Source organism: Chaetodon auriga, chromosome 4 (assembly GCF_051107435.1).
Source record: "Chaetodon auriga isolate fChaAug3 chromosome 4, fChaAug3.hap1, whole genome shotgun sequence".
Lineage (NCBI taxonomy): Eukaryota > Metazoa > Chordata > Actinopteri > Chaetodontiformes > Chaetodontidae > Chaetodon > Chaetodon auriga.
The window spans coordinates 14074920-14094559 of NC_135077.1; the positions used below are offsets into that span (position 1 = coordinate 14074920).

The following is a 19640-nucleotide window of genomic DNA, read 5'->3' on the forward strand; positions in this document are numbered from 1 at the left end:
ACCACAAACCTCAGCGTTTGTACATCTGTCTGCTGGTTTCCCACTGAGTTAATATTTTGAAACTCTTTCTTAATATCAACAGTGAAGTGGGAACAATTTGGGGATTTAAGGGAACTATTGTATACAACAGAATGAGTAAATAAACAGTAATACTGGGGGGAAACAGAGGGTGGAGTAGGCTTAATCATTTATATCATAGCAAGATAAATTACATATAGGCTTTATGCTATGTAGTATATTCTATATGCTTTATGCTCTATTAAATAACTGTTTTAATAACATTGTTAAACTACCAAATTGCTTTGAAAGTTAGAAGACACCACATTTCCACAGGTTTCAGGTTGCATACTCTTATTTTTAGTTTAGGTCTTTCCTTCAAAATTACCCTGATTACCAAAAAGTTGCCTAATTAATTAATTCATATATTACATGTTAATTTTCATAGAATTTTTCTTTATATGCATCCCACAGATTGGACAATGGGTGGTCAAAGGATAAGGGGTATAATATTGTTTGATATGTCCTGATGTAAAACATAAGGGACACAATGAGCGGCTCAGGTTCACTGTTTGACATCCTTCGTCCCTTGTCCATTATTTTGAAGTATTAAGATGCATCACTGTGCATTACTGCTTGATGTGCAACATACGATTCAAGAAACAAGAGTTCAGTTACAGCACAGGAAGACTAAACACACTGTTAGCACTCTTATAATTGTGTGTGTGTGTGTGTGTGTGTGTGTGTGTGTGTGTGTGTGTGTGTGTGTGTGTGTGTGTGTGCGCGCGCGCGCGCGCGCGCGCACGCACTTTACAGGTTGATTGTTAGGTGTTTCCCAGCAGTGAGAGCCTCTGTCATCACTGTCCAAACACCTTCATCTCCCTCCGCAGATGAAACTCTCCCTCTCTTTCTCCCTGGAGTCTCTCTCTCTTTCTGTCTGCCTCTCTCAGGGTTTCTCTCTCTCAGCAGTTGAATCTCACACTTTTGACACACAGGACTATCACTCTCTTTCAACCTGCTCACTCTTTCTCTCACTCTGTCTCTCCAGGGATGTTCCATCTCTTCCCTCTTGGTCTCTGTTTCTTCAGGGACTCTCATCTCAAGTGTCTAATAGTCTAACAGATCTCCCATATGTGTTTATAGAATCCCTGTCATTGAAGGACTGATTTATTAAGTGTTGGTCAAACAGTGTAAATCTTGAACAGCAGCTAAATGACAGAGAAATGAGTTTAATCGTGGGAGGCAGTTCAAAGCGGTAATTAGCATTTTAATCGAAAACTTGAGAAGCACAGGTGCTTTTCTCTCATGACAGCTACAAGTACTTTATTGTTTATCACAAACACTAATAGCTTGAGAGAAAAGTATGCATCTTCTGATGAGACCCAGGTTCAACTGTGCTAGCTGCGCCATCAGTTAGCATTAGCAGATAAAGCTAGTAAGCAGTTCGAATGCCAGACTTCACTAAAAACATAGTTAAAGCAGAACATGAATGAAAGTAGTTGGAAAAAGGCAGTTTGTATCTATTGCAACCTAATTTACAGAAGAATGCTAACATCAATGAAGCAAGCTGAGTCATTAGCCTCTTGAATGTTTCTTTAATCCACATACTGTAGCCTGTCCATTTCTGTCTCATTCTGCTTATTATTCAATGAGAACAATGGATTTGACATATGTGCTGTGCTCCATTGTTTAAAATTGACATGGCTGCCATAATTAGCTAAATTACATCTTTCCTTTTCCCTCGTATGGAAAGTTTCAAAAGTTTTTATCCAACACCGACTTAATATCATCATTTCCTTTATGGTTTGACAGCTTTTATTGCCTTATCTTTAACAGTTTGGCTAATTGATGATATGGTAAAAGATTCAACATTATGAATTTGGAAATGCAGCTTTGATTAATGCTTTTTGTCTCTCATTCAATTTTGGTGCCTCACCAGCCAGAAGCAAAGACTCAGACTACTTAGTTATTTTCTTCCCTACGTCTTACCTGTTTCTCCCTTACACTCAACTTGTTGTTCCTCTGTTTCCCTCTCCCCTAACACCCCTCTATACCCCTCCCCCTCCATCCCATCACAACCAGTAACACAGTAGCTGCTCCCTCTACTGGCCACCCCTGTGCACTGTGAGCAGGTTCAGCCGTTGCCAGGGGTGACTGCATCCTGGAGGTTTGGGTTGTCTGGCAGAAGCGGATGGTTGGCGTCTCGCACGGATGAATATTGAAGCTCTGCATTCGCTTTCAAATGAGATGTATGGGAGAAAAGAGAAGCAGCGAAATGGGGCAAAAATAAACAGAGAGCAAAAGGAGAAAATGATAACAGAGAGGCGGAAAGGCAGAAAACGTCAGAATTTAGATTCAAGATATCAAAACAGACCCTTTGCTCTTTTGTGTCATCCGTCTATTCACCCATGCACAGATCCAACTCTCTCAAAGTGAAAGTGTATCTGAAGCTTTAAAAGTAAGTCAATATTAGAAATGCATTAATGAAAACCATGGTTTGTGTTGGCAATACATGAGGAAAAAATGAGAATGTGAACAAAATCAATGTGATATCAGCGTCTATACACAAAATGTACAGGAAATGTTGTGCACCATGTTGTGTAACAGAAACACGATTTAGGTTACATATGAAAAAAAGTAGATTTTAAAATTGAGCTGAACCTGTAGCTCACATGTAGATGCACCATGTTGTGTGCTCTCATTCACATAGAGACTATGTTAGACTATAATCTTTATGTGTGTCCTGTTGGATCTTCACTGGACCTGAGACTGTTTGCTTATTTTGCTGAGGCCCAGTGTTTTCAGGTCTGTAGCATGGCCTTTAGCCGTGGCAGTTAAAAAGCCATTGAGGGAATGAGGGGCTTGGCTGCCGCTACTGTGTCTGTTAATAAATGACCTCTTACTGGAATTAGCAACCAACCTGGAGAGAGATTGACGAGGGGAGTGGGGCTGAAGACGACAGAGGATAGAACAGAAAGAACACTTTTTTCCAAGTCACACTAATCTGTTTCTTAGTCATTTTCCTGGATTTCCTTTAATTGTTACTGTTATATAAAGTTGCTATAAGTTGTCAAATTGTGAGGGGCCGCTCTCTATTCTGTGGGACAGATTTTCAGGTATTCAGTAAACAGGTGCAGAAGCCGAAAAGTGCTGTTTGCCAGGCATCAGAGTCACATTCTGTGACAGCAGCAGAGTGCACCTCTTTTATAAGTAATTGCAAATGCATTTTAGGTTTAGGAATGTTAACAAAGTTCTGAAAAGATATGAAAAGGCTAAATGCACATTCTGCTCAATATTTCCTCCTAAGACTCTATTGACCCGCCTGTGGGTCTTCTGAGTGTTAAGTCCATTCATCTATGTACACAACTGTTACATTTAAGTTTATACTCATGCCACACATTGTTAGAAAACTAAGATTCCTGTGATTTGATTGATGCAAACCATTTTTAAGATACAATCATAACAGAAGGCACCATCAGTGCCAACAACAAACAAACAACTCTTATTGGTAAAGGGCCAGTTGATTCAGCACAGTAAAATATTTTGTCCAAAGCACTGTCCATGGAAAGCTTTTTTTATCATCTTACATTAGACATGCCGATCTCTACGTTTCTCTGTTTTAACTCCAGTAAGTATCTAAAAAGTATCCAACTATGTCTTGTCATCAGCTAAATACTCACCCTAGTTAACTGACTGGTGCTACATGGATCTATCGGGTTCAGTCGATTCTCTGTGGATAGTTTTGTTTTTTCTCAAGTACAGTCCTTGTTACTTCATCCTACTCCCAGTAGGTGTTGTTTTTTTTGTTTTGTTTTTTTTTTCCCAGGTGTGAATCTCGAAATGAACTATACAAGGTTACCTGGTTTAAGCATTTTTGATGTGAACACATTCATTTATTTTGCTCAACAGACTAAACATGCCAATGTCAGTGATGTGTCAGTAGTCTTGGTATTTTGTGTTGAAGAAGTTAGTTAGACAATAATGTTGCTGCTGTATATCGAACAATACAGGCTGTGACAAGCATGGTTTCGCAAAGTTGATGATTTTGACATAACCAGTTAAACTGATTAATCCGCCCCCCTTTTGCTGTCTCTGCAGCATTTTGTCGTCAGTGGGATCTCAGCTTGACCTGAGGACACTACGAGCCGTCAGAGTGCTACGACCACTGAAACTAGTGTCTGGGATTCCTAGTAAGTGTGTGCACACTTAGCTGCAGTAATTGCATCCTCAGTCATATATTGTAAATAGTTTGATACTACTGTTTACTACCTACTGCATTTTCACTCCACAATTTGGCAAATTTGACAAACTAATACATGTATTTATAAAACCAGAATAACAGCAGCAAATGCTCACAGTGTTCACCTTTTTGTCTTGGTTTGTAGGGTCAGACCAATCAAACCAGATGCATTGTTGATTGTTTTTGTGCACTGTGCCCTCCAGGCCTGCAGGTGGTACTCAAGTCCATTATGAAGGCTATGATTCCCCTGCTGCAGATTGGCCTGCTGTTGTTCGTGGCCATCCTCATGTTCGCCATCATTGGCTTGGAGTTCTACATGGGAAAATTCCACACTACCTGCTTCGATGAAGTCACACGTAAGAAAAAAATGACAATGTAAAATTGTTGCCATCTGCCACATGGAAGTGAAATAAAGTAAGAGGCATGTACCCAAATATTAGTTTAAAAGAAATCATCCTGTTAGTGCTTAAAGTCTTCAGGCTATCTCTGAGTTATTCCTGGTTAGTTTATCCATTTGCAAATTAGTTATTACAGTTTGCCTTTGCTGTACATTAAAGTCCAAAAAGCCTTTTTCACAGCAGACCTTTTGACTTGTCAGGAAAAGCACAGGCGGAGCTAATAATATTAGCTGTTCATGCTGGTGCACTCTCATACTAACTGGGCTACACAACCATCATTAATGTTATTAGTACCACTTGTGCTTTTCCTACTTCTGTATCCTCAAATGCCTGCTATATCAATAGCCTATTGAGCCCCACCATGCACCATACCAGGGCCATGGAACTGACACACGTGTGTGAAATGCAGCCTTTATCAATGACTGCCCCCCCGGTAAATGAGTCAAAATGTCCACTGTAAGAAAGGTAGTGAGTTTGTCTACACTAACAGCTTCTTGGATAGGTAACATACTATTGTTAAAAGTTTGCTTTCTGTCCAAAATCAACTCATTCTCTCTTTCTGTCTCAGGAGAGGTAGTGGATGAATTACCATGTGGCGAACAGTTGCCGTCCAGGTTGTGTCCTAATGGCACGGTGTGTAAAGGGGGCTGGCTTGGACCAAACTATGGCATCACCCAGTTCGATAACATCCTGTTCGCCGTGCTCACCGTCTTCCAGTGCATCACCATGGAGGGATGGACAGACATGCTCTACTTCGTAAGTTAGCCTGTCCAGTCAGACCAACTTAACATTTAATAGCACACATTGTTCAGTTTTCATTCCTCCCTTCTCTTGTGTCAATTCCACATTGCTGGTTCACCCAAAATGCTTCTCATTTCCAGACCCATAAGCAATGAATGGGTGTTAAATTTGCATTACACTGTGGGTGGTTTAGTGGGTCTTCCCCCTTACACCATTCAAGCTTCAAAGTATGCAAGTGTGCACACACAAATATTTAATTCACCACCATGCACTGCTAGATGATGTCTTTGAGCAAAATTTGAGTCAGTTTTGACCCTGTTTTTTCACCCCTCAGCATCAGGACCCCTCACTGTCTCATTGAAATGAATGAGACAGCCGTGTTTATTGATGCAGTGTTATTGTTGTTCTGAACACAGCCTTGTGCATAATTTTTTACACACAAAAAAAACAGACATATTGTAGATATTGATCCTATTTATGCTATCCATGTCAACAGAGTATTTACCCTCATAGCCCACAAATCTTGTCACCTTTCTCACAGTTATCATAGCAGTGATGTTCTGTCTGTACTCTGTGCTCTATATGAGGTTTGTACTGTGCGTTTTTTAGCACACCGAAGGACTCGTGGGGACGGGTGGGTGTGGAGGTTCGAGACTGGTTTGAATTTCATTCAACTAAATGAGGCATAAAGTAGTTTGAGATTTGATTCAAAACACCATTTATTTATCCAAAAGCCATTTTCCATCCCCCACTCTCTTTATCATTCTCCGTCTGACTTCCTTTATCCATCTTCTCATCTGTCCTTTTCCTGCCTTCCGAGTCGCTCTCCTTCTCTCTCCGCCTCCTTCTCCTCTACTCTCTATTCTGGTCCGTCTCGCTCTATATTTAACATCTTTTCTGATGGATGGAGGCTGACTTCCACTCTCACACAGGCAGTCAGGAGGAAACCAATGAAAGTTTAATAGAGAACGGGCTGCTTGCGCTGTGCCGTGCAGTATAAAACCTAACAAATGCACACAGCGGTCCGGCAGTAGACAATAATCAGCTGGTACTTCCATTTAGCCATTACACGGGTCACAGAAACACGATATCCTCCAGTAACCTGATTTCTCTGATTGCCAGCTGGATTTGTTTGGTGACAGTAGTAAGTGACACAGTGTCCATCAGTTTTGTTGCCTTTAATTTGCTCACTAGACATCTCAGTGCCATGAGCGTTTGTGAAAGCCACTGGTGCAACCTAACACCGCACATGGCGTGTGTCTCGATGTTGTTTCTGCACGCAAATGCAGCGTCTCTGCATCCAGGTCAGGCTTTCAGGCTTTAAAGTTTAGTTCAAGTGAAGTTTAAGAAAATGGGTCACTCCGGGCAGCATAACATACATACTTCAACCCTCCTTGGTTCGCGTGCAGCACAGAGAAAGTTGTTAACATCCTTCAGTCCATCTTTGTCCCTTCAGTTAGTCAGCTGCATCATCGTAGTTTGATTCAAATTGAGATCTCCTGTGTTAGAGCTCAGATCAAAGTTCAAACCAACTCACAAATAACAGTCGTACCGTTCAGAAGTCACATCAAAGGTGCACTGCAACCACTTAGAACTGACACAATTACATAGTAAAAGATTGTTAAAATCATTTAGAGGAACAAATGACTCTGAAAGGTATTGTGTGGAGTTTTCCTCCGGTAGTAGTGCAAGTGGAGCAATTTTTTTAGGTATGGGTCCCCGCCTTGTTAATGTCGTGCACACACATGAGGGCGCACAAGTAATTGGGCAAGAATGTGGGCAGCACAAGTCATGTTGTGTTGATGGTTTCATGCTGTTCTGCTGCACGGTGGTGGTGGTGGTAAGGTGCCAACAAACACAGTCATGTGCAGCAAAGAAGAAGATTGCTTGCAAGAAAACATGTAAATAATACACAATTTAATTTCATTAAAAAAGGGCTTTGCAAATGTCTCATGAGGAAGAATGCACATAATGTGTTTTGGTGAGAAATCACTTAATGTAAGCAGGAGTTGTTTTAAAGAAAACTTCACAGGGTTCCTTTAACTTGGTACAGGAACTATTTAGAGCTAAAACACTGACAGAATCAACCCTCACCAAAGCTGTATTGGATTCAGAAACGTTTTCAGTATCTGGTGGAGATAAAATATTAGAACAGACACAGTCGAGAATCTGTTCATAAGAAGAGCTAAGGTGGGTTAAAAGTTGAAGATTTGTTTGGCCTTTTTTATCAGTGCTAAGCAGAATAACAGAACATGCACATTATTATATATCAGATTATCATTAAAGACACGTCTGTCTGTGTCTCGCTCTCTGTTTTGCTCTTGCAGAGTAATGATGTGGAGGGCAGCGCCTGGAACTGGATGTACTACATCCCCCTCATCATCATCGGCTCCTTCTTCATGCTCAACCTGGTGCTGGGTGTACTCTCAGGGTATGGTCTTCTGTGTGTCTGTGGACAGTCACTCTCACTTGGCTAAAATGTCCCCCTCGTTCTTTCTTCCACAGAATTCTGTAGACTCCTGTGTGCTTTCCAGAATTTAGATTTTGTATTGAAATGGGAAAAAAAAAATGACAACTGTGTCCACAGTGAATTTGCCAAAGAGAGGGAGCGAGTAGAGAACAGGAGCGAGTTCCTCAAGCTGAGGCGACAGCAGCAGATTGAGAGAGAGCTCAACGGATACCTGGAGTGGATCTGCAAAGCAGGTCAGTGCACACTGACTAACACACTCAGCCACGGGTACACACTGACACACACACTGCTCGCTCCCATGTGTAGACATAATGCATGTGGCAAAACCAACCAAATCCTGATGCAGTATGGTAACGTCTTCCTTTCTCATTTTCTGGTGCAGAGGAGGTGATTTTGGCTGAGGACGACGCCACAGGGAACTTTGATGGTAACTGACCTTCTGTCCTTTCAAATTGTATGTAGACAGAGCCACACCGAGCTTGTTTCATGAGGAGATTTGCACAAATATACTGTGATGCATGTATTCAGTTTTTCTTCCTCGAGGAGAAATAAGGATGCCAGACGCTGTACTGCTAAAACATCTTTAAGCTACTGTTATGTTTGACAATATATGACTAAGCAACTTCGGAATTGCTCAGTCAAATGTGTAAATGTGAGATTTCGCACAATACACCTACAAGTGACAGACTGTGGGAAGGGTAAGACAGTAACATTTGAGAGACAGACAGATGAAGGAACAACCTTTATTTCTCATGCTAGGTTCGAGGCGTAGGCCAACCATCAAAACCAAAAACAACAAGACAGAGCTGCTGAACCCTGAGGAGGGAGAGGACAACATGGGAGACGCAGTAGGTAAGAAAAACAGAGGGATGGATGTGTGAGGATAAAAAGGCTTTTCAAAGCATCCTCCACACCAGTAATTTCAGCTCTGGAGTGTTTGCTCCAGGTCATGTGTTCAGGTGGGAAGTTTCTGTTCTTTTCAAGGCAAACTGCAACACTATTGAATGTAAGGACTTCTGCAGCGAGAAACAACAAAATGTAACGTCTTTTGGTTATCTCAGGTCAGAATTGTAAATTAAGGAAGCGCCATAACTTCTACATCACGAGGCCAGTTAAAGGATAAATGTTGAGGTGACGCTTCCTGCTGCCGGCGGGCAAAAGAGCAGAAATTATGAGCTGATGGGAGGGCGGAGGATGTAAAAGAGCTAAAAAAAACTCATGTCATCTTATGTTAATGAAGAGCCTTATGTCCTCTAAAGTGGGAGTGGTGATGGGTCTATAAAAAGAAGAGGAAAAAAAAAGTTTAATCAGTCAGACTCAACTATGGACTGTCATGTCTCCCTGCCTCCCCCCAGGTTTCGCCCGCTCCAGTATAAAGAGCGGCAAGGAGGGCTCCAATTACAGCAAGAAGGAGCGACGAATGCGATTCTTCATCCGCAAGATAGTGAAGACACAGGCTTTCTATTGGACGGTGCTCTGCCTGGTGGGCCTCAACACCATGTGTGTGGCTGCGGTGCATTACAACCAGCCTGAGCTGCTCTCTGACTTCCTCTGTGAGTAAATACGCACATGGAGCACTCAGTGCACATCCACACATATTCCAGACTGCACTGCACCACCAGCTGAGAAATTCAAAAGCTTTGCATATTTTTCGACATGTGGAACGTGGCTCAAGTTTTGGCTTCTAGCTTGTTGTTCTTCGCAGCCTAAAAGTTGCTCACTGGTCAAGCACAACCTGAGAGCACCATTCATTCAACAGCCAACGGCTGTATGAGCATTAGAACGTGAGGTGGGGATTTAATTTAATGATTTAGTGATACTGAAGATAATAACAGTGTGAGTATTAGAAACTTCCAATGGAGCTGATTTGCATGTACATTTTGAGTATGGCATTCATTTCTAAGAGCATAGAGGGAGTTTCAAGCAGTATATAAATAGACAATATACAGGTTTAACTTTTGAATAGAAAAACGTTGGTCATATCTTAATCTAAGATGTGGTCAAGCACACGCAACAGTCTCTATGTGCTCCATCTCTCATTTACTTCTGCCAATGTGACCGACAGATTCAAGACTGCACTTCCTGTTTTGGCCAGTCAGATTCTGTGATCCATAGTCAGACCTGTGACATCACATCCTAACCTTGGCACAGTTTTGTTGGACTGAAGGCAGATTTGACCGTACCTTTATGTTACCAATCATCTCCACATCTACATCTGAAGATTATTTTTTCAGTTGTGTCTCAGAAGACTTTTCAGGTTAATCGCCGCTGCTGTGCACACACACCTCGTCCCAACCTGAATCATCTTTTTACACTTCAAATCGGCTGTTTCTTCCCACACATGCAAACAACGCATTTACAATTTAAACTCCTTTAAATAGCAGAAACATGTTGTATCTACTAACTAGGATCTGGTCCATCATCACCTTCTTTTGCATCTTCCTTTAGAAGAAGATTTTTTGTTTCATTCTGTCGATAGCTGGTGATCGCAGCTTGACAATAGCAAAGAAATACAATAAAGGCTTCAAGTATGAGGAACAACTATTGACTTAGACACTGTTGTCTTTGAATGCCCTTTAAATAAAATCCAGTAAATTAAACATGAGCTCTGTTGCAGCAAACACAAGAAAACTACTCACCTGCATCAGTGATGTTCATGATATATTTCACATATTCTTTATCTTAAATCTAAATGCAGGCTTGCTGCTGTTGACATGCGTGGACACACACACACACACACACATACACACACACAGACACACAAGGCTCTGGGTAGAGGCAGGTCGTTGGCCCTGGCCGGTGTCCAGTGTCATTAGCATATGAAGCTGTAGCGGCTGATGGAGTCCATTCATCACCAGACTGTCATACACCGCTGGACTCACACCACTATTGACTTCCACTCATCTGACTCTCTCCATCTCTCTCTTTCACCTCTTTCTCTTTTGTTTTCCTCTTCTTCCTTCACTTTCTGTCTTTTTTTCCTGACTTCCCTCCTTTTTTTCAATCCACTCTTCATCTCTCTCCATGACCTCACCCTCTGTCATTTTCACCGTCCTCTGTCCTCTATTTAACCCACTCTCTGCCTCTGTCTCCTCTTTCCTCCCCCCCCCCCCCGTACTTCTCTTCCTCCTTCCTCCCTCCAGTCTATGCAGAGTTTATCTTCCTTGCTTTGTTCATGTCTGAGATGCTGATCAAGATGTATGGTCTGGGCATCCAGCCCTACTTCCACTCCTCATTCAACTGCTTTGACTGTGTGGTGAGTGCGCGCACACACACACACACACACACACACACACACTGCAACTGAGTGAAGAAACAAATTATGCTCATAAGTATCGGGTTTTGATGACAAATCCAACACTCCATTTAAAACCAACAGATTTGAGAAATAGATTTTTTCCCATGTTGCCGTGCGACAAATGAACAATGAGCCGATTCAGCGTCACATTTGTCTTTGATACATGTGCAATAACTGCACATTCATTTGTCTCGCTAGCATAGCTGCAGAGGCTTATTGGTGGCGGCTTACTTCATATTACAGTACACGCTGACATACAGTACATTGTAGAGTGACGCCATGTAAGAGGCGGCTGCAGGACTCTCTCATGCATCAGCTGCTGCTGTCAAAGCAGTTTAGATGTGGAAGTTTGAAGCGTCTCTGAACAGAGCTGCATTCAGATCGTCTTTTTAGGATCTGGTTACAAGCTGGTAAAAGGTGGAGTTTGTTTTGCTTGTATTTAAAAATTCCCAATTTTTATTGACAAAACATTTTGTTAATTTAGCTTGTGTGTAGTTTTGTTACTGTTTTAACTCTTTAATGTCTCTAAGTTTTGGTTATTCATTATGTTTGTAGCTTGAACTTGTTGAAAGCTATTGTAAGTTTAGATTCAGTAAGGGTTTTAAAAGGCCTCTGTTTTCATGACCAAATTCTATACTGGATCAATCCCTAATTTTCACAGGAAAAAAATCACGATTTTGATAAAAAAACCCAATTACCTTAATGTGCTCAACAGGATCCGACTGTATTACATCTGTATGTGTGCACGTGCAGGTAATCGTGGGCAGTATCTTCGAGGTGGTGTGGGCCACCATCAAACCAGGAACATCCTTTGGGATCAGTGTGCTGCGAGCTCTGCGACTGCTCCGCATCTTCAAAGTCACCAAGTGAGTCCATCTCTCTCTCTCTCTCTCTCCGTCACACACACACACACACACACACACACACACACACACACACATAGTAACATACAGTATAGATGCATGTCCATCAGCTCAGTCGTGCAAAAATGAGACAATGAATGATGATAATGAGGATGATGATGGGTTGTGGCTCTTTGACACTTTGACGCTACCTTCAGGAGAGATTTTAGTTGGATTTGGTTCACACACATCGCTCTGCCCTTCACCCTCAGTGGGGTTACTTAATGAAATCATGGATCTGTATATTTGAGGGGATTGATACCAGCATTTAAGGGTCAATTCTCTATAGAGTTAGACAACAAGTTGTTGTTACTCTGGATCTACTTGGAGGAGGATGGGCCGCAATTTTTGGGGCTAATGAACATTATAGCCTACTATAAATTAACCTTTACTGTGGTGAAAGTCTGAAATAATGAGGGGAAAAAAGTGAATACTAACAGGAATCCCTCATAAAATATGTTTTATGATTTGAAGATGAGCTAGTTTTTCAATGCATTGAACATTGTTTAGAAAATTCAGCATGATTTAGAGTTTCATTGCTGTTTTTATTGCAGAGAGGGATGAAAATCACATTTTTCTGTCATCTTCCCCTCTTCTATCCCTGCCCTCTGTCCTCTCCTCTCTTCTTCCTCCTCCTTTCATTTCTTTCTCTTTGTGTTTCCTTCATCTCTTTCTTTCTTCTTACCTATTTTTGCCCTCTCTTTCATTAATCCCCTCCTTCTCCTCCTCCTCAGGTACTGGGCTCCTCTTCGAAACCTGGTGGTTTCTCTGCTAAACTCCATGAAGTCCATCATCAGTTTGCTCTTCCTCCTCTTCCTCTTCATTGTGGTCTTTGCCTTGCTGGGGATGCAGCTGTTTGGAGGACAGTCAGTATCACAAACTTAAAAACGAGCTCACGTCTCTGTATTCACTTCATGCTTCTGACTGTCTTTGTGGACGTGCTTGTCATGGTATTTCATTTTTATCTCCACATTTATCTCCTTCCCAGATTCAACTTTGAAGATGGAACCCCTCCGACTAACTTTGACACATTTGCAGCAGCAATCATGACAGTGTTTCAGGTAGGAAAGAGAAGCTTTTACATTATCATTCTGCATTAAAATAAATGAATGAATTGAATAAACTCTGAGCTCATCCTTTGTTGAAATCAACCATAAAAGTCAATTTCCTTGTCTGTTTATGTGAATAAGACTTGGTGCATTTCGCTAAATATATTCTGCAGTGTGCTTTGAAAAATCTGCCCCTTTGCAAAGTCGATACCAGCGAGCTGTATTATATTTACTGTCGTTTCCAAACATGACTGTAAGCACACTCACACACACTCGTGTGCATGTTCAGGACGGCTGAAGCCCTTTTCGAGAGGAATTTAATGACGTCCATTGTTGTCATGTCATCAGTTTGTCAGATGACTTGTTCAGTTCTGACTGCAGTCTCCATGTTTCGGTGTCCTCTCCTCAGATAGACACGCAGCTTTTGTGAAGAGCCATTTGTGTTGCTTTATTTTCGCTGAGTGACTCAGAGACCAGCTCTGTGTGCGTGCGTGCGTGCGTGCGTGCGTGCGTGCGTGCGTGCGTGCGTGCGTGCGTGCGTGCGTGCGTGCGTGCGTGCGTGCGTGCGTGTGTGTGTACAGTATGTTGGTGATCATGCATCTGTGTATGAGAGGTGTCTTTGGGCTTATTTGGGTATTTTAAAATGACATATTTTGGCCGCCTCATCACATCAACTCATCAGATTTCCTTTTATTTCAATATTTTCTCAATATATTATGATAAAAGTTTATTTTTTTTACAATGTCTTCATGGATCATTCATTGCACAAACATCAGTGTTATTGTGCACTATATTAGACAGCAAGGATTTTCTTTAACACACACACACACACAGATTAAGGTTCATGTAGTTTTCAGTTGGGTCAGTAAGATTCAATCCTTGGCCATCTGTTTAGTAAGACTATCTGTTTGAGTGCTTGTTGTCTCTGTGTAGATCCTGACAGGAGAGGACTGGAACATGGTGATGTACGATGGCATCAAGTCCCAGGGAGGAGTGAACGACAAAGGGATGGTCTTCTCCATCTTCTTCATTGTCCTCACACTCTTTGGCAACTGTATCCTCCTTACACACTCACATATACATATACAAATTTACAATATTCGAGTTGTCCTGGCATCTGTACTTCTCCTTGACCTCTGCCACCACAGACACTCTGCTTAACGTCTTCTTGGCCATCGCTGTGGACAATCTGGCCAACGCTCAGGAGCTCACCAAGGTGCAGGATCAAACCAGAAAAAATACACACTGCTTTTTCTTTGTTAAAGAAAAACAAATGAAAAGGAAATATAGTGTAACCTGAGAAAGATATCTTCATGGTCATTTAGTAAAAAAGGATGAGCTTTTCTTTTAACTTATAGTTGCAGATTCTGGATTCATGTGGAAAATGCTGAAAATACCAGAAAGATAGACAATAACTATGTCTTCAAATTGCATCCAAAAACTTAATTAGCTGTATTTGATTACTGAGTACAAAATATCCTTTGGCCTATTTAAACTAAGATCAAGTGACTGAGATGATTCTCCACATCTCCAACAGGACGAGGAGGAACAAGAGGAAGCAGCCAATCAGAAGACAGCAATGCAGAAGGCTAAGGAAGTGGCGGAGGTCAGCCCGCTATCAGCAGCCAATCTGTCTATTGCTGCGTGAGTACACACACACTCAGTCACATACTGTACGCACAAATCCATACAAAATATACACTATACAAATATATATACATTTTGCATGTGCATACTGAACTTGAACACAGAATTACCCCAAAACACACATGCATACACTGATAAACAGAATAGTTTCACACACACACACACACACACTCTCTGCTGGACAAAAGTCTCTCTTCGTCAGTCTTTTTGTAAAACTGCACACACAGACAAATCACTGTTTCTTTCTCAAATTGGGTATTTGTGATTGGCAGGCATTCATGTACACGTGATGCACACACTCACAAGCACAAACACCCACCATCACACTCTCCGTTCTCATCCTCTAAAACATGATTAAGCGATTGTTCTGAGAGTGAAAGGAACAGATTCGGGGCTTTGTGAAGTGAAGAAGAGCGAGAGGCGGACAGTCTGTAAAATCTGCTCCTGGCAGCAGAATTGCTGACAATAGGACACATCAAAATGATGCTCACAAAAACCCTGCTGCTCCTTTAGAAGTCGCCGGACTCTACAGTCGAGCATTTGATGGTGTGATTAGAGGCTGGTGGTTTTGTGCAGCAGTTATACTTGTCAATCAGACACTAAGTTGTCAGTCATTTACTGTAACATGGGTGTGGATGATTTCTCGTTAGGGAATTTAAATTGTGTGTTTTAAGGCCTGGAAATTAGCTCAGACGCTCCCTTTCATTCACAGATCATAACATGAGTAAATCAACATGGAGCACAGCTCATGGATTTTGCATTTCTGTTCATGTTTTCACACATTTCACACATGTATGTCTTTGGACTCAACTGAAGAAAGACCCCTTTGATTCAAATGTTATTTCTTAAAGCCTTTTTAGATGAGCAGCTCTGGTACAGTCACACAACATGGTGACAATCCTTCACTCTGTTCTTGGTCACAGTAAAACATTGGATAACATTTCCCGTTGTCTCATTATTTTCTGGACTTGACATCATCTAAACCACTCTGGGATGGTGTATGTCCTCTTGTCTCCTTGACAGACTCCCCAGTCTGTGTTTAAGATGTCAAAAGATGCTTTGCACTAGTTTCTGTTCTTTCTGATTTGATCTCCCCCATTATGCATGAAGCAACAGGGGGTTAAACTGGGTTTATTGGACACTTTCAGGGTGGGCTAACTCGAGCGTAGTTCTAGCAGGCCCCCAATCTCTTGAACGATAGTTGCCCTCCCAGCACAGAAATCAAAAAGTTTTCTCACTTCCTGGTTTACGTCCATGTTTTGCTGCTCATCAGCGTTTCTCCCCTTAAGCCCATAGTCTTTACATTTACATGACATCACACTCAGTTGTTTAAAAATTCGTAATAGAGGAATAATTGACCTTGTTTTGCAGGGACAAGGATTGCAGAGCTGAGTGGGGGCACTGTGTCCAGCCCTCTTAATGTATGATAGAAACGCAGTAGGCTAGCAACATAAAGGATACAAACAACCCAAAATGCAACACTGTCTTAAAGTGACTGTGAAACACAAGAGCTGGCCCTGCTGTTTTCAAAGAGAACATGTAAATTCATAGTCCTCAAATATAAAATGAAATTGAAATTGCATCTTGAGTATTCTTTTATTGCCTCATTTGCTTTATTCATTGTAGCACTCAAGTTCTCTCTTCTCCTTTTTAAGGTGTACTGTACTTACTGTTAATTTCCCACGGGAATCTTACAGGTCCATCCAAAAATCTATAATTCTCTCCCCTCTTTCTCCTGCCTTCCTTACCCTCTTCACCATCACCGCTATCCCCCCTCCCTCCAATGGCCCCTTCACTTACACCTCCCAACAGGAAAGAGCAGCAGAAGAACCACATCAAGGGCAACAAGTCAGTGTGGGAGCAGAGAACGAGCGAGATCCGCCGACAGAACCTGATGACGAGCCGCGAAGCACTTTACAACGAGCTTGAGCAGGAGGACTGGAAGGTGGGAGGGGAGGGAGAGGAGGTGAGCCCCTCCCTGACAGGAGACACACATATACACATATATATGCAGTCTACTCCTGATATATATGGTTAATATTTGTTGTAATGTGTGCAGAGTGATGTGATACCACTTAAAGGGACATTATCACCCATGTTCAGTCGGAGCTCGAGACCTGAGACCCGCGTCACGTCAAATCATTTCACTTCACCAGCAAATGAACACATCTTGGATGAAAAAGTTCTAAATCAAGCAATCAGAACATCTGATATTAAATGTCAACACTTAATTGTGTCAAATGACATCAAAAATAACCAAAACATGTTTCCCCAAAGAAGATATATCCCCCTTATGTTGCATGCTCCAACATTTTAAGGACAACATGGACTTTTTGCTGTTTTCCTGAAGTTTGGATGTTGATGAATCCTGAGATGAAGTTCATCCTTCCCATCCATCATCCTTCACAAAGTTTGCACAAACATACATTTAGGATCAGGAAGATTTGAGCTTGACAGATACATTGAAGTTTCTCTGTGACAAAGCTCCTGGTCAATATGGCAGGCAACCCATCATTGATTGGCATTTCTCTGCTTTTCTATAAAGAGATTGTTCAGATACTCAAACCTGGCTGCCAGCCGTGTTATCAATGCTTTGCTATGTTTTTGTGAATCATAAGGAAAAACTTTTCAACACGGTTATTTAACATCAGCTGGAAGTCTTGTTGCTGCTGATCTCCGACTTCTCACAGTGCTGCAGTGATGTTGACGTGTAGTGACATTAGCATTGATGGTTTACCATAGTAGAACACTGCTTTCCAGCCTGGTGTTAAATTACTCTTTAATTACATTAAGTCACCCCATCTGTATGTTATGTGTTTTGATATATTGTGGAAACTCTGGACCAACACAAAGGCCTGACCTGCTTTTTATCACTGTGTGTTCTGGGTCATGCTGCACTTCACGGATGTTTTGATTCCAGGGTGTAATGTCCCTTTAAGTCTGTGAAAGAGTGTTATTATTGCGCTAGCCGCTGCTATATGGGACGGCTTGAAGCTGCGTGCTTGGGAGCAATGCATTATTAAAGTGGGGCATGCAGAGAAATCCAGAGCTGTACCCAAAGATGGCAGCGGACTCAAAACTAGAGCGGGCTGAAGAGTAATGCACTTCAGAAAAGATTTTTTTTTAAAAGATGATCAGGAGTCGACTGAATATGGCTCGGCAAACTGTGCTCACAGCTGGATCTGTTTGCTATTTTGTGGTTCTGGACAGATTCATGACAATTTTGATTTCAAATTGTTCATGTGGAGCCAAATATAGTGGACTGTTTGCCGAACCGTGTATGTCTGTGGCTCAGGGAAGGGACCGGGGCGGGGGGATTGTGCAAGTGCTGCAAATTCTGGAAATTTTCTGGGAAAACTGAAATTTAAATTCGGTATAAACTGCCTGCATGAAGATCACAGCTGGCCTATTTTACGTCCTTTGTGCCTGCTTTGAAGCAAACTGCTACTGCAACTTAAAACCATGTAAATGCAACTAGAATGTATTTTGAGTTTGATGCGCCTCTGCTTCTTGAAGACTGTTACAGATACAAATATTCATCAAAGTCAATAAGGAAATAAGAGCTGTTTCCTTTATTAAAAACAAAACAACAACAACAGCTGTATATCCAGTGCATGTGACAGTTAGTGAATGACTGTGAATGAATTTACTTTGTCTTTTCCAGTGAATCTCATGGACAAGAGAGGGTAAATTATGGCAAAAATTACTTACAAGAAACATCCAAATCTATAGCCCTATCGCTCAGTCTCATATTTTTTGAATGCAGAGAAAGCATTCCAACACTTTCGACCAATCAAAGACAGGATCTATTCCAGATGTGAATGCTTGAACATTTTTATTCCATCAAAGTTTCAAGTTACGATTAAAGTTATAGCTGTGATCTAGCCTTACAGGGTCATTTCATCCGACAGATGCAAGCCCTGGAAATAAGTTCAGTTTTATGTGCTCAGGTTTTTAGAAGCAGTCTGAAATTTTAGCTGCCACCCAATTAGAGTGGAAGTCAGTGGCTTTTCATTTGTAGATAATGCACAGAAGACATTGTGAACTCTTAAATTGGTCTTAAATTAAGCACCACAAATTAAATCTCCTTCAATTCCATTGGGGTCTCAGCAGAAGCTTAAGAGGTCAACACCTCAAAACCTGAACAAGTCAAACCAAAACCGTCTTGCATGGAATGAAAACATTTGGACTAAGTAGGAAAATAAGTCTTTTTGAACATTGGGTGGAATCCTTTTAAATATATCTAACTTTTTAGCAGCACCCACTCATCCAATCTGCTACCTCATTACCCCGACCCAGGTGTCTTACCCACGAAAAGGACGTGGTGATATGAAGACCCACCTGGATCGGCCGCTGGTGGTCAACCCGCAGGACAACCGCAACAACAACACCAACAAGACCCAACCTGGTGAGCTGCCTCTGGACCAGGAGTACCGGCGCCAAGACATCGACCACTACCGCAGAGCCGCCCACTATCACCACCACCACCATCATCAGAAAGTCATTGTTCCAGACAGTGGGGGGATAGGCCAGACCCGCATGGAGCACGGCTTCAGTTGCACGTCTTTGGGCAACGTGGATGGCCAGCAGGGGGAGGACAGGCACAGCCACAGCAGCCACCGCGGTCACAGACACAGGAACAGGGAAGCCAGGGAGACTCACAGTGTCTCTCCCCACCATAGTGAGGGGGGAGAGGGGAACAATGAACACAGGAGGTCCAGACAGCACCGCAGGGCAGCCAAGGAGGGGGAGGAAGGCCGGAGACACAGATCCAGGGGGACGGAAGGAGAGGGGGAGAAAGGCGTGGAAGGGGAGGGACGGAAAATCAGACGGCATCGCCACGGCAACCAGGAGAGGAGCAGAGGACATCGCACGAGAAAGTGAGTGAAGGAAGGGTT

At 42.1% G+C, this 19640-nt stretch overlaps 1 protein-coding gene across 25 annotated transcripts in view; it reads left to right on the forward strand.

Annotated features, from left to right (window-relative positions):
- cacna1ab (calcium channel, voltage-dependent, P/Q type, alpha 1A subunit, b) overlaps positions 1 to 19640 on the forward strand; it is a 119234-nt gene that overhangs the window by 45103 nt on the left and 54491 nt on the right. For 24 of the 25 annotated variants that reach the window (XM_076729464.1, XM_076729470.1, XM_076729475.1 and 21 more), the window contains exons 4-20: positions 4096 to 4187; positions 4441 to 4593; positions 5204 to 5391; positions 7704 to 7807; positions 7964 to 8079; positions 8229 to 8273; positions 8606 to 8698; positions 9202 to 9399; positions 10990 to 11102; positions 11898 to 12010; positions 12781 to 12912; positions 13035 to 13107; positions 14029 to 14149; positions 14244 to 14311; positions 14633 to 14739; positions 16555 to 16708; positions 19042 to 19622. In XM_076729464.1, the coding sequence (XP_076585579.1) occupies positions 4096 to 4187; positions 4441 to 4593; positions 5204 to 5391; positions 7704 to 7807; positions 7964 to 8079; positions 8229 to 8273; positions 8606 to 8698; positions 9202 to 9399; positions 10990 to 11102; positions 11898 to 12010; positions 12781 to 12912; positions 13035 to 13107; positions 14029 to 14149; positions 14244 to 14311; positions 14633 to 14739; positions 16555 to 16708; positions 19042 to 19622 (2451 nt within the window). The remainder of the gene's footprint in view (positions 1 to 4095; positions 4188 to 4440; positions 4594 to 5203; positions 5392 to 7703; positions 7808 to 7963; positions 8080 to 8228; positions 8274 to 8605; positions 8699 to 9201; positions 9400 to 10989; positions 11103 to 11897; positions 12011 to 12780; positions 12913 to 13034; positions 13108 to 14028; positions 14150 to 14243; positions 14312 to 14632; positions 14740 to 16554; positions 16709 to 19041; positions 19623 to 19640) is intronic. The other variant, XM_076729471.1, reaches the window with a different exon arrangement.